General features: G+C 35.8%; 1 protein-coding gene across 9 annotated transcripts in view; it reads right to left on the bottom strand.

Annotated features, from left to right (window-relative positions):
* The window catches only part of HERC2 (HECT and RLD domain containing E3 ubiquitin protein ligase 2), a 116098-nt gene that overhangs the window by 13528 nt on the left and 87949 nt on the right, over positions 1-14621 (bottom strand). For 8 of the 9 annotated variants that reach the window (XM_087759603.1, XM_087759609.1, XM_087759607.1 and 5 more), the window contains 15 exons: positions 14099-14230; positions 13428-13586; positions 13218-13336; positions 12705-12830; positions 11587-11742; positions 11325-11440; positions 11001-11199; positions 9545-9759; positions 8629-8806; positions 6772-6933; positions 5532-5623; positions 4506-4645; positions 3277-3464; positions 2408-2605; positions 396-479 (listed from right to left, as the gene is read on the bottom strand). In XM_087759603.1, coding sequence (XP_087615729.1) covers positions 396-479; positions 2408-2605; positions 3277-3464; positions 4506-4645; positions 5532-5623; positions 6772-6933; positions 8629-8806; positions 9545-9759; positions 11001-11199; positions 11325-11440; positions 11587-11742; positions 12705-12830; positions 13218-13336; positions 13428-13586; positions 14099-14230 — 2264 coding nt within the window. Of the gene's footprint in view, positions 1-395; positions 480-2407; positions 2606-3276; positions 3465-4089; positions 4166-4505; positions 4646-5531; positions 5624-6771; positions 6934-8628; positions 8807-9544; positions 9760-11000; positions 11200-11324; positions 11441-11586; positions 11743-12704; positions 12831-13217; positions 13337-13427; positions 13587-14098; positions 14231-14621 lie in introns of those variants that run through there. The other variant, XM_087759611.1, reaches the window with a different exon arrangement.

Here is a 14621-nt window from a genome sequence, read left to right as displayed (position 1 = left end):
TATGAAAGCAACAGCTGAATAATTCATCTGACCATTTGGAAACTTAAGAAAGGCATCAGAATTCCTACTCTCTTAAATTATCTCATGTAGTGAGTTTCGAAAAAGCAGGCCTTTGCCAAGCATGACATACTTTGCTCATTAGAGTCTCAATCATTCACTTAATATTTCAACAGATGTCCCTCTCCCCTCAAACAACTACAGTGTAGATGAAAACATACTGAAAAGAAAATGAGCAGCCCTTGCTGCATTCACTTCTTCATTGTTTAATTCTCTGATAAAAATTCAACTCTTCAGTATTCAAATACCAAACAGCTGAAACAAAGGGACTTGACAAATGTATAACACTGTGGGCTAAACATACAGATACTAAAATAAAAAACCTCAGCTTAAGATACCTGTATTCTGTTGAGCTCTACGACTGGTCCATGTTGACGATCTCTCACCATAGTTGCTTGCACAACTTTTCTGAAAGCTGCCTCCTAAAAAACGAAAATACAAAACATTAAAATAGTAGCAAAATTGCAATCAAATAAGAGAGTTGCACATATTTCACAGATAAACACATACTTCGTTCAACTCACAAAAAAAAAAAGACTCTTCAGCAGAATAGAGAAACCAATCCTGCAACACTACCCTTCAGCAATTACCTTCTGAGTACATCACAAAACACTAAAAAAGGCATAACACCTCTGAGTCTTTCTTTAGAAGAAATGGAAGCAAGCATCAAATACTTTTGAAATACTAAAAATAAACAAAAGCAACAGAAGATAAAGCTGTGAGATGTTAGTTAAAGATCATGTTATTTGTGCGAATACAATTCAAGCCTGAAACAGTCAGGATACTAAAAAAGTAAAGAAGAAAGTCTCTCCTGTATCACTCAAAACCATGGCTTAAAAGGTTGTACTGCACCCAGATTCAGTTATTACTAAGCAACCGACATGCCACTGAGTGCAGGTATAAATTAGTTTATACCAGAATAATATATATATATATGGAGAATAATTAACATCAGAGAAAAACAATCAAAAAAGTAAAAAATGAGATCATCTCGCTATGGAAGGCAACAAATAAACAACAAATAAAAATAAAAACCCCAAACTTTTAATGCAAATTCAAGTATCTGAGGTTCTCTCACTAAATATTTGGATCTAATTTTACACTGTCAGTTTCAAGCAAGCTGTAAAAAGATTTTTAGAGTCTTTAGAATCTCTGAAGGTAAGCCTGACTTAAATGCCTAGATATGAATATGGTATTGCAACTTCTGGTGTCTCTGTTGAATGCTTTTGATATAACATATGCCTGATATCACATTTTATCTCATATCTGAAGCCTTTCTGGAACTGTTCTGCAGACTCTTAAGTAAATTATGTTGAATATGCCTCCTGCACACCCATTCCTATACTTAACTTCATACCTAAAGACTCCCTGTTAATAGCACTAACATATAAAAGTATCATGAACAGAGTAGCTAGGACTTCCCTTTTGTTTTTTCCAATTTAGGTTTTGATGAAAAATGCATGGTCTTCTCTTGGTCTGTGAAGCATGTATTCTGCTGGATTGCTCTACTACACAATTTTATTGGAGTCTAGAGAAAGAGACCTTGAGACAATACATGCTAAGGAGTCTAGTTACAGGCCATGTGTCATATTTAAGGACATAGAACAGCACTGCAGAGGGAAACTTAACTGCTTCTCTTTTCAAATATATCTCCCAGCAGATTTTGTCTGTTTATATAAGGTTATCATTTTTTGTTAGACAAGTTACTATGACAGTGAGAAAATTCAGATCCCAAACTGATGATCATACTGAAGGCAAGTCATGTTTTTAAAGGCTTTCCATATCTGAAGTTTTGAATAAGTGTTGTAGCCTTGAAGCATTATAATCATCTGGATTTTCTCATGACTGACTTTACTTAAAACTATAAAAATCCACTTTCTTTACCAATTTGAGATTGAACTCCTAGGTATCCTGTCTTCACTTATAGCCCAGTCTAAAACAAGTTTGTACCTGCATAGAGCTTTGGATCAACTAGTATATCACCTGATCATGACAACTGAAATATAAAAAGCAGACAGTGACCATTTCATACCTATCTTACATTTTTCTTCCAGAATAGCATCTACTGAATACTCTAGAAGAATTTGGCTGTGCTACAAAGAGAAGATCTGCAGTGTAAAGTTATTTTCAAGATCAACACACAAAAGCACTATGATGAAGAACTGAGGAAAACATAATAAAAAGAACACATTCACAAAGAAAGAAATTTGCATAATCAGAATGCAAATATTTGATATACAACTTACAGAACAAATTGAGATATATAGTTCTATTTTCTTCAGAAACAGTTTAAACAGTACATTTCACTTACAGTTACAAATCACTCCCTTAAAAACATTCTGATAAATACCTTTCCCTGTGATATCAGTATTCCCCGTAATGTATCAAACCCAACTGAGGGTCCTTGGCCAGTTTCATCAAGTCTTCCTTCAAGATCAAACATTGGAATGCAAGGACAGAAGAGTTCAGAAATGTGATGCAACAGCAGAAGCCTGTTTCTCAATGAAATGATGGGAATTTCCTGCAGATGATTGTACTCCATAGGAACCTATGATAAGGCAATGATATCCAAATGCAAATTAGAATTATTATATACTTTATTTTATTAAACAGAACAACAATTTATAAGATTTGTAGGTAAATTTGTATTAGAAATTCAGATATTTGCTTATTCACACTGTCAAAATTTCATACATGGAATTCAGTTGTTTATAAGAGATACTAATAGTATCCATCTAAACTGAAACAAGTATTAGAAACATGAGTTAGACTATTCTTGCTATTGTGTATTTTACAATTTTCTTTATCCATAAAGAGACACATTTTACATCCTGTCATTGCTACACCCAGGCATTATAGCTGAAAGACAGAATATTCAAAAAACAATCTTCTCAACATAGAGCAAGCAATGAAGAAATCCCTTGGAAGGCATAAGATTTTCATAACTGGAATACAGAATTAAAATTCCTACCAATTTGCAAACTGAGTTACTGTTCTGCATTGGATTAACAACTGAATGAAAAGGCTTTCTAGCCTCAGAAAACTGGAATCCTTCTTTGGAAATATGGAAGTTAAAGTAACTGGCTCAAACTCGAAGCCAAATCAAAGCACACCGAGCTTATGCAGGGATTTAGAAAGGAAATATGTCTACTGAAAGATCAGCAATAAGCATACCAAGTACATTTCCACAATCTGAATGCAATAAGCCAAAAATATTACCTGTGTAGGCAGCTTGCCAGCATTAGCAGGTTTACTGGTTGACCAAGCTAAAGTATGTGCTGAGCCACAGGCTACTCTGTTGATCTTTTTACCCTGAAGCGCTGCAACCAAGCGTGGTCTTTGGATGGCATTAGTTGTTCCATCTCCAAGCTGCCCTTCATCATTATCTCCCCAGGTATATACTTCCCCTAAACCAATAAAAATAATTAATTGTTCTGAAGCAAAGACAGAAGCCTTTTGCCTTTTTTTTTAAATTAGCATTTATAAATCATTTAACCAAACGAGGCCTTGGACTGTAATCAAGATTGCTAGGACTGATGGCCATCCTGAAATCCACTGTCTAGTGCAGATAAATCTTGAACGACACAGTTAGGCACATGGTCTATGTAGAGCAGCTAGTATAAGATGCATTTATTTCCTCATAGTTTGTATAACTTAAAAGTTCTGTTCCAGAACAGGAAGAAATGGTAGAGCAGAAGAATAACAACAGATAAACCAGAAACAGCCTGTATTTGAGAGTTTCATAGCAAAAAAAGCTGATATTAAAAAAGAATTAGAAAAGCTTAACATTTTGTATGAGACAAAAGAAAAGATCCTGTAATAGGTTGTATTACTAGGGAGGACACTAAAATGGGTGCTTACTGTTGCAAGATAATTGGAAAATATTTTTAAAATAGCAACCTTGTTTCTGAGCATCCATTTTCTGCAGCTATATCCTATTTCACTAGCACCTATAAAACACTCAGTTATTGTGCAGACTTATTAATTAAATGTGGGAGTGAGTCTGCTACAAAGAATATTCGGTATCTCAACCTGCTCTGTAAGAAGCAATATTGTTTGTGCAGTGCTTCATTTAGCAAGTTAAACACCTCAGCAGGCTCAGAAGACCCTGTGACAAAAAAAAAAAACAAATCTGTTCATTCTACTGCTTGACCAATCTGTAATTACTTTTAGAGCTCTATATTTTTCTTTGACCATCAGCATTCATGAAACTTAAACTCTTGATTTTTTATTAATTAAAAACTTTCAGTTGGTTTTATGTGATCATTTTAAATCAATGACATGCTTGCTGCTCAAGAAATATGCAACATCTGCAAACACAAATTATGTCCATACACATAGAGGACCAGCATTTTTAGCAACAATCTACCAACAGTTGACTAAAAAATAAAGTTTTGGTTTTTTCAAATTCAGTACTGAGAACTAAGTAAATGATTTGATTTTTATACCATCTTCAGTGCAGCAAACACAGTGCAAAGACCCAGTAGCAATTGCAATGACTTTCTTTCCTTGCAGTCCCTGCACTTGTCGTGGTCTTCTAACATGGTCATCAGATCCATGGCCTAACCGATGATAATCTCCTTTGCCCCTGCACAGAGAAAGTAAAACATTTCAAAACCGTGTTTTAATTGTGGAAAAAATGCAATGATAGACTGTGTCTGATATTTGATCTGTAGGTGTATTTATAAACAGTCCAATACCAAAATATCCTCCGAATATTCAACATTAATCATCCCTAGCTTGTACAACATGGATGTGATTCTGCTGATACAGTAAAAATTCTTAAACCTCCATCCAGTATGCTGTTCCTACTTATTCTGTGTAGGTCTTTTTACCATTTTTGCAGTGGGTGGTTTGGTTTTTTCCCCTCTTAAAAGGGTCAAGTATTAGAAGCATTCATCTGCAAAAACAGAGCTCAGAGACTGGAACTTTGTACAGTTTAAGGAACTCTCTAATGCCATGCAAACAAGGGGGCAGAAGGATGTTGGGGATGTATTTTGCTTAGTCTTTTTAAACACTTAAGTCTAGTAGTTTAAACTACAAAATTTGGAATGGCATAGGAAGATTAAAACAATGAACTAAAATCAAATTCTCAGACTACAGCCACCACAAGCTAGACGCAATTTTGATAATATACGAGAATCTGATTTATGCTATCGTCTTCCATCCTGTAGGACACTTCAGGCTTATACTTCTACTGACCTCCTTGGAACTTCTACACCTTGCAGTGGTCAATGCCTGGAATGACAACTCTGTGCTTAGGTCTCCAAGATAAAATACTTTGATTTTTCATTCAAATAGCACTATAAAATGTTCCCCAAAGTGGCAGATTTTACTACCAATCAAGGCAGAGGAACTCAAAAAAGTTTTTGATTGGGGGGGAATCAAAACAGTGAAGGCAGTATAACACTTAATACCTGTTGCAGACAAGGTTACATCTAAGACTGTCAAAATAACTAATACAAAGTACTTACCACGTATATACTGCTCCAGATTTGGTAAGAGCCACAGAAAATTGTGATCCACATTCTACTTTAACCACTCCAAGGCCTGTGAGGGAATCAATCTAGGAAAATAATATCAAATGAAATCAAAGCTAATTAAGGAGGCCATAGTTTCATAGACTGCACTGTCTTAAGTAAAACATAATGTGCAAGTGCGTAAGTGTCTATGTATATTTATAAATTAAAACATGTATATAGATCATTTAGCAGAATTTTACTCCTTTCATCTTTCTACCATTTACTACTTGAACATTAAAAAGAAGCTCAGATTTGCTGTTGAAGATCATCTCTAGTATGCTTCGCCAACAGATACTCGGCAATTGCGCCTTAGTAGAAACGGTAAGGCTCTGTTGCCAAATACTCAACATTAATCATACCTAGCTCATATGACATGAGTGTGATTCTGCCAACATAGTATAAGTATTTAAACCTCCAGTACACTCTTCTTATTTATTCAGTGTAGGTCCTTATGCCACTTTACCATCAATCCTATGGGACTGATGATTGATGAAACATAAACAAGCTATTTTCGTATTGTGTTACGTCATGTAATAAAAAACTTATTTGGGACAGGCTGGTAGACTTTGCCCATTTGGGGACAGAATGGGGACACCTGTATGGAGGTAATAAAGCGTGATTCTGCACTAAGAATCTAAAATCCACCATGCATAGGTACACACAGTGACACTCACATTTCTCAAACACAAACAACGTTCATCTTCATAACAAGCACTGGAATTCAAATTAGAGGGCTACATGGATTTAATTTGTAACATATGAAGAAAATCCAAGTCAACCATGCATTCACACGAAAGGTTTAATATAAAGTAAGATTACTTTTTAATCAATTGATACCCCTTTCCGAAATGAAGTTATGACTTCAGCAGTATTATGGAAATTTATTAACACAAGGCAATATGAAGATTTCTTGGCAAAATCTAACATTTTGACAGGAACCAAAATTAAAATGAGAAATATTGCTGGAATCAGCAATATTCTCCAAAGAAAAAACCTTCAAGTGCAACTTCAACAGTTAGCACAAAATTTAAAGACTTGTCATTGTAGCCTACAAAGTTCGTTCTTAACAACAATCAGAAGAATCCTGATGTCCCAGGATGGGTGGAAGTTTGCACATATTGGCAAGTCTGTCTTCAGTGCTCTCCATCAACCTCATGGTTTCTAAAACAATGAAAAAATTACATTCAAATACCTTCATTGGTACTTTACAGCCATCACTGCCTCCTCTCCCAAGTTTTCCATAATCTCCATCACCCCAGGACCAGACTGTATCATCATCAGTCAGGCACAATGTCTGTGCATCTCCGCTGCCACAGGCTATGTCAATCACACGGTAGCCCTGAAGTGCTTCCACCTGTAAAGAAATCGCCCATTCTTGTTCACAATAAAAGACTCAGTCATTTAGTTTCAGAAAAGATGACAAACCCAACTTGGAGAGGTGCTTCACTGGAACTACAAGTCTGAAACACCACAGAAACAAGCAAATAAATGCAACTCAAAAGGCTTTGCTCTTTTCAAACCAGCAAAATGAAAACTATGTATTTTAAATACTGGATTATTCTTTTTAATTGGTGAACTAGTCAAATTTTTTTGTCCTAGAAAGCCAGGGAAAACAATTCATACAAAACATGTAAAGTTATCAAAGACTATATTCCATTGAAATAATTTCAGGTTCTCTGGGTGAGTATTGTATACAATAAGGAAAAAAAGTCTTATTTTCAAATATTCTTTTACTAGTTTACGATTTTCTAGCACTTGCATCATAATCTGAATTTAGTCAACATCTTTTGAAATGCTGCCATCTAGTGACGAAGTATGGGATTTGGATTCACAAAGTAAAAGGATGGTGACCCACACATATCGCATCCTCCCCATCCTCACCCCTACTTGAAATAGATTATAGGTAGCACAATCCATCATCCAAAGCAGCATGGAATTTCACGTACTTCAACTCATCTACAGATCATCTATGATGATTATCTTATCTATCTACAAGATGTATAAGGATGTATAGGAAAGGTGGGTAGACCTTGTTTTTTTGGGGGCAGGGGAACGAGAACATCTGGATACAGGTGATAAGGTCCCAAAGCGGACTAAGAATGTACAATACCTTGCCCCACAAATTCAAGCACTGAAAAAAGTTAATGCTTGCGTAAATAGAAATACGTGCACAGAATGACAAATAAAAATAACAAACTAACATTCAGTGTGATTCAACTAATGCAATCTTATCCTTTGCTGTATTTTCAGCAAGAAAACACAGATAGTAAAATGAACTCTCATTGCAAAGGCAGGGCAGTTTTCTTAATACCACTATTCTAACTTGAAGCTCTTACAGTCTAGTTCACAGGAGTATGGTCTGAATTACAACTCATCAGCTAATCAGTATAGTCATTCTTCCTACATGCCATACTGTTCAAGTTCTCAGATTTACCACTTTACCACCAAGAATCAAATGGAAACAGCTATCATCTCCATCAATAATTGCTTAACTCTTTTTTTTTTTTTTTTTACCAAATAGCAATTAAATACTTCATAAATACCTAGGTTAAATTCTTACTAACTTAGTAGGTACTTCATCTCAGTATTCAGTCATGAGAATTAAGAGTACAGTTATTATGTCAGGAAAAAAAAGCGATTTGCAAGTGACTAAGTGGCTATCACTATAATGACTGGTATATTTTTCAGGAAGTAAACAATGAGGGGACCCAGTAGACAAGGAGCTCACTTGTTACTTTCAGTGCAAACTACTCCTGTGAAGGGGTGGAATTTACTTACTGGGGGACAGGGCACTTGATTTGGGATTTTCTTTAAGTCTTCTCTAAAACAAATCCCTTATAAGCTGTTTAGTGACCTCTAGCAAAGTTTTGCAGCTCCACTTGCATTTTATTCTTCCAATCCATTCCTGTTTTCTAAAGCAACTGCTCATTTCTTACAAATACATGCCACCATTTTGCCCTTTCATTCTTTATATGCAGAAATGCAAAAAGTTACAAATCAGAAACTAAGAACTGGACTAAGACTGTATAGAAATCCAAAGGTTTCTTACCAGTTTAGGTTTTAGTTGGTCCTCACTATCTCCATGCCCAAGGCGTCCATATCTCCCCTTCCCCCACGTAAAAAGGTCTCCTGCAGCTGTAATACATGCGCTGTGTGCTCCCCCAGCAGCAATGTCAACCACTTCTATACCTCTCAGAGATTCAATTACACGAGGACGATCACAAGGGCTGAAATGAAAATATTTCTCTTGACAAAACTTTTAGAACAGACCATTCATCCTCACCGGTGTATGGAGAGAGGTTTTTAAAATCAGTACGAGGACACCTAGAATAACTGAGTATTTGCTTTTCCTCCAGTTTAATATCCTTAAGATTATGTTTAATTAGTCATTCAGAAATATTTTTAGAGGCCTACAGTATTACAGGTAAGCTGAAACTACAAAACTACTTCCATTAAAATCCAGTCAAAGCTAAGCATTTACCCCGGAAAATCAGTCCAATTTAAGATACATTATCAAAATTTCTAGCATAAAGTGTCCATGTTCCCCATGGACTCCAGCATTCCTTTTTCTTTTTGGATCAGAACATTGTTATCTCTAAACACAACAGAATTTCTCCTTCAATGTAGGCAACAATGCATGCAGAAATCAGAAGCAGAATGGCAGCTTTGCTCTCTAAAGTGGCCTTCAAGTTCCACATACCTACAAGACAGATCCCAAAGGAAAGCCACTGGACTTTAGGATCCACAGATATGTTAGAACACAAGATCTAATGACAGAAATCAGAGTAACTACTTATCTGAAAAATATTTTGTGGATCTCCAATTTAAAAATGTACGTTTCCACATCACTACTTAAAACTGATTTCCACATATAGGCAGTACTCATACAACACTTCAAATACATAGCAACTGTAATAAGTATCCGTTAATAGTTTTTAAAATTAACATTTCAAAGTGTTACTTACCTTCGGTTTCCATGACCAAGTTTACCATCTTCTGCTTCACCCCAAGAATAAACTTCTCCCTCAGAAGACAATGCCAAACAGTGTTTTCCTCCTGAGTTCACTGCAACTTTCTTTATAAACACATGTTGAATGGATTCCAGCAAAGTTGGAGTAGAAACTGACTCTGTTCCTCCAATTCCAAGCCTACCACCTGCTCCATATCCAGTGGCATATAGCTTTAAAGTGAAGAATAAAATTTAATTTTGTTTGCCTCTTGAAGAACATTCACTAGAGCTGTAGAGAAGAATTCTTAACGAATTTATACTAGAATGCAGTTAAAGGAAAGCCTGTAAAAACAGTTTCTTACATGCTTCTATACCTTCTTCTGGAAAATAAGAAATATTTTAAAATATTTCACAAAATAATTGTGAAAAAATGACTACATTCAAGTCAATATGAACTGTCACTGACTTAGTGGATTTCATTTTAAATCCTAAAGCTGATTTTGTAAAAGCATCAAGAAACCATAGCTTTGTATGATAACATTGCAAAATCACCTGTCACCTGTAGGTCTTTTTCAAGCAGTGCTATTCTAGTTTTCTTTCTTCTGTGGAACATACACACCTAAACACACTTGCTTCTTCCCCTTCCATCCCATAAATACAGTTTTAAGTACTGCTTTTCACTCTCTTTTTGTCTATCTGAAAGTAATTTCTCTCAACAGAACGATGTCAAGCAATGTCATTAATCTGCCCCTTACCCTTCTGTCAATCGCTAGCAAGAATGATACTAACTGCTGAAGAAACATTACGGTATCTCACTAGATGAATGTAACTGTTACAAAAAGCTCTAGCTAAAATTCTCAATCACATCCTTAACACAAAGCTGCCATCTGTATCAAAATAAAGACTTTTTCAAATTCATTAACTTATTTTCTTCTCCTATACCTTACACTAAACCTCTACATGGTGCTCCTTTTCACTCAGGATTTAAGCATCTGCAACTCAGATCCTGCAATATCTAACTTACAGGCATTTAGCCAACTGTGATCAATCTCAGATTCCAGTTGCACCTCTCCCCTGTCAGAGAGACATAATCACCATCACATTTTACTGTCTGTCCTATTTTATGGGACTCAGAGACTGTTACTTGTATTCAGCTTTGTTTTCCAAAATCTGATCACAGTTTTGAATTGAGAACTAAAATACATGTCTTGTTTCATGCATTTAATGCTATAGTACACTGAATTCCTAGACTGCACTGGTGGAGTTGGTATAGTTCAGTTTCTTTAAATAAATAAACCAAAACAATAATAATAATAATAGTAATAATAATAACACTACTACTACTAATAATAATAATAATAATTTAAAAAATCTGTGCTATGCACATTATTTTTTATTTAGCCAAACCCATTCTGACTGAGGATGAAATATTTCAAGGGAGTCTAACGAACAATCATTTGTTGTATCCTTACTTTCCCATCAGCAGTCACTGCAAACAGAGTCTGTTCACCACCAATTAACTGCACTGGTCTAAGGGTAGCGAGAGCTTCACATGGAGTTGGGACTTTGACTTTTGCCCCTTCAATCCCACCAAGTTGCCCTCTGTGATTATGACCCCAACCATAAATAGTTCCGCTGCCTCCAGCTGAAAGTGTCCAATCATCGGGTCGTCTGCAGAAAATGTAAAACAAACAAAAATTTAAAAGAGCTTTAAAAAAGTCACAAAAAGTGCAGTTTATCATTGTACAACAATGAAGCATCACGAGACCAAACCAATGAGAGCTGAAAGAAATAACCTGTTCATCCACTGGACAAGCTGCTCATCCTGTTCTCTTTTAAAGACATCATGGCACTCATGAAGAACATCCATATTTTCATTATCTGCCATTAATTCTCGGATTTTCTTTGCCACCTGTAAAATATTTTGGATTAAACAACATCATTCAAACTATCAGTTACTCCTATCACAGTTGGCATAAAATACTGTAAACTCAAGTGCCTTTTTAAACGAAACACTTTCATATGTTCCATGAACCATTTAAAATATTCCTGCAGTACCTCATCAAGGAAAAGGCGAGGTAATGGTGTCCTTTTATCAAGAGCCACAGCAACCCTGGATGCCATACAGTATCTCCTGAACCAAGCCCATTTGTGTGTCTCTGCACAGCAAGGGAGAGTGTCCAACTCCAGATCACAAGCAAGAGCCACAAGCACCTGCAGACAATCAAAAAACATTTTAGACATGTATCAAAAATGTGTAATAAAAAGTAATAAGCATTTGATGTAGTTGAACAGCTCATAGACCATTATGGCCTGAACAGAATCTCAAAGACATGTAAAGTGCAAGGGACATTAACAGCCATCTTTATTACCCTTATTGATGGGGTAGCATCAGGTGTATCCACACTATCTCACATGGTTACATATCTAATTTCCAATTCCAATCCAGAAATTTTCACAACCCCCCTGTGAAAAAAACCCCACTCCTAGATTAATTAACTTTTCTATATCAAATACCATGTGCTGAACTTTTACCTTCCATTTCTAAACTAAGTCTCCTTCCTACAATTAAATCAATTTTCAATTGATTTTCAATTTGATTCAACTTCAAATCAATGTTACTGATGAAGATTGTGAACAATGGATTACTTCTTCCCTGTATAAACTTTTACATATTTTAAGAATTTCTTTTCCTTAAGGTAGATAAGTCCTCTTAGTTTAACTTTTACCACATGGGAGGCTTTTCAGCCTTTTATTCTTGTTGCTCTTCTCTAGACTTCCTCAGCTTCTTTATTTTCACTTTGAAGTACAGGGTCCAAAACTGAATAGCCTTCCTTTTAAGATGTTCTTATTTGTTCCAACTAGATATAAATAAAACCTTCAGAGTATTTAAATAAACAAACAAACAAAAATATACAACACTCCTATTAGGACAACTCAAAAATCACTTATCAAGAAGTGTAGTCTACTGTACTTTCAAGACGTTTTTCTGACCTATCTACCTCTGCCTAGCTAGGCACTCCTTGTTCTTCATTTGTATATTTGATTCTCCTTTCAGAAGTAGTATTCTGATTTTGTCAGAAAATGTTTCTGATATAGGACTAGGTGATCTTACCATGTCTCACAAAAAAATCCAGAACTATAGTAATGAATTCTTTACTGATTGTACCCCATACCTTAAAGAAAGGGCTGTGGAGCAATTGTTTGCCACCTCTCACAATGGGGTCTTCATAGTCAAACTGTCGCTGCAAAGCTTCTGGAAGACCTTTAACCAAAGCAGCTAAAGCACTCCCTGTGAAACTCTAGAAAAACCACAGAACTAGGAAGTTAGTCTTACTGTATGTATTACAAAAAGTAAATTATTTAGATGACCATGACAAAACATTAATAACTTCCCAAACTACAGTTACTATGTGAAGTATCATTTCCATCCATTTCCTAATACAAAAGTATTTCTATCGCGTTTTGGCAATTCCAAAACCACATCTCTACAGTATTGGAATTAGCCGTTTTTTTCTAAAGTGGAGCATCTTTACAGGCTTGCAGAGCTGTGCAAGAAGGCTATTCATTTGCACATTTCCTATTTTGCCATTAACAACAAAAATATTGTACATCAGAGCTAGCATTTTAATGCTTCACATACATCTAATGTGAAAAATGTGAAGAGGAGAGCATCACTGCCTTCTTACCAAAGCTCGTGTTTCTCCGTCGTTATCCCCCAGAATCCGGTTGATGTTAATAGACTGGCCAAACTCTGTTGTGAGCAGTTTCCGTAGTCTTTGCAAGGCCCACATTCTGTGGCCAGCAGCTAAGGAGGCATAAGCACACAAAGAACATAATTACTTAAAACAACCATTTTAACTTCAAACAAATAGCCTTAATTTTAAGACTGCACCTACCTAATGCACTCAGTTGAGCACAAGCTGCAAGAGAAGCTGCCAAGCGAGGAACTATACTCCTGTTGGAAGCAAAATTTAAGCGAAAATCCAACAAACACGTAACCAAATCCATTGAGGGACATGAAAGAATGCAACGATCTGAGAGAAGGTCTTTAGGGCCTGCAAGAAACAAAAAGAAAAACAACAACAACAAAAAAGGTGTGGAAGATTTGTCCTCAGACTGAAATAAGAACAGAACGTAGGCAGGATTTAGCTGACCAAACGCAGCAGCCTAGAGTGCCAGTCTGCACCTGAGTTGGTCCATTCCATCTCCCTTTGAAGGGATTGGAAGAAAGAGGCACTTTCATGAGGCACATTCACCTAATTCCAAAACAGATGCATTAAAAAAAAAATTCAGATTAATTGTGCCTCAAAAATATCCTCTCTTCACTGATGAAGAGGCAAACTAGACTGATTATAAAATATTTTTAAACTCTTCCCTATGTACAAGTGCCCCTCTCAGAACTTTGTTGAAAATGTTGCCCAAGTATGAATGAAACTGTTTTCTTATTATGAATGCAAATACTATTGAACTTTGACACATAAATATCACACAATAAATGCAACTGTAAAAAACTGACAAGTAAATCTACTCTCTTGCCCTTCCGTAAATGTCATATATGATACCTTACCTGCAGCTGGCATGATAGGGTAAACAGTGAATCGCCATCCCCATCCGTTCACAGAGCCATCACTGATGAACTTCCACTTGAGCTCATCCCCTGGAATTCGCAATTCACTAGACCAATCTGACCACTCACGACCTGTTACAGTAGGTAATATGAACATATTCATCTATGCTGTCTGAGCCAATATGCAAGCCACTCATCAACAGCAACTTCCCTCCATGGTTATATATTATAAACATCACATAAATGCATTCAAGAAAAGAAACCTATGTAAAGCACATGAACGTAACTATAAAGATGTTCCATTAACAAAACTTAAGTCTTAAACAGTTCAATTAGCACTGCTAACAGATACCCTCAGTAATTCTAATACCACATTCAAAAGAATTATGAGATCTTACTAAAATCCATTGTCCTATTTTCAAATTATCTTTTCATATTACAAAAATACATAACAACATATATATTAAATAAAACTTTACAGCTTTTTTTCAACCAGGAATCCAATCAGAAATATCTCAATAAT

The sequence above is a fragment of the Nipponia nippon genome, unplaced genomic scaffold (genome assembly GCF_047370975.1).
Source record: "Nipponia nippon isolate SJK-2023a ecotype South Korea unplaced genomic scaffold, ASM4737097v1 scaffold_2, whole genome shotgun sequence".
NCBI classification, from domain to species: domain Eukaryota; kingdom Metazoa; phylum Chordata; class Aves; order Pelecaniformes; family Threskiornithidae; genus Nipponia; species Nipponia nippon.
This window is presented reverse-complemented; position numbering and strand designations above follow the sequence as displayed.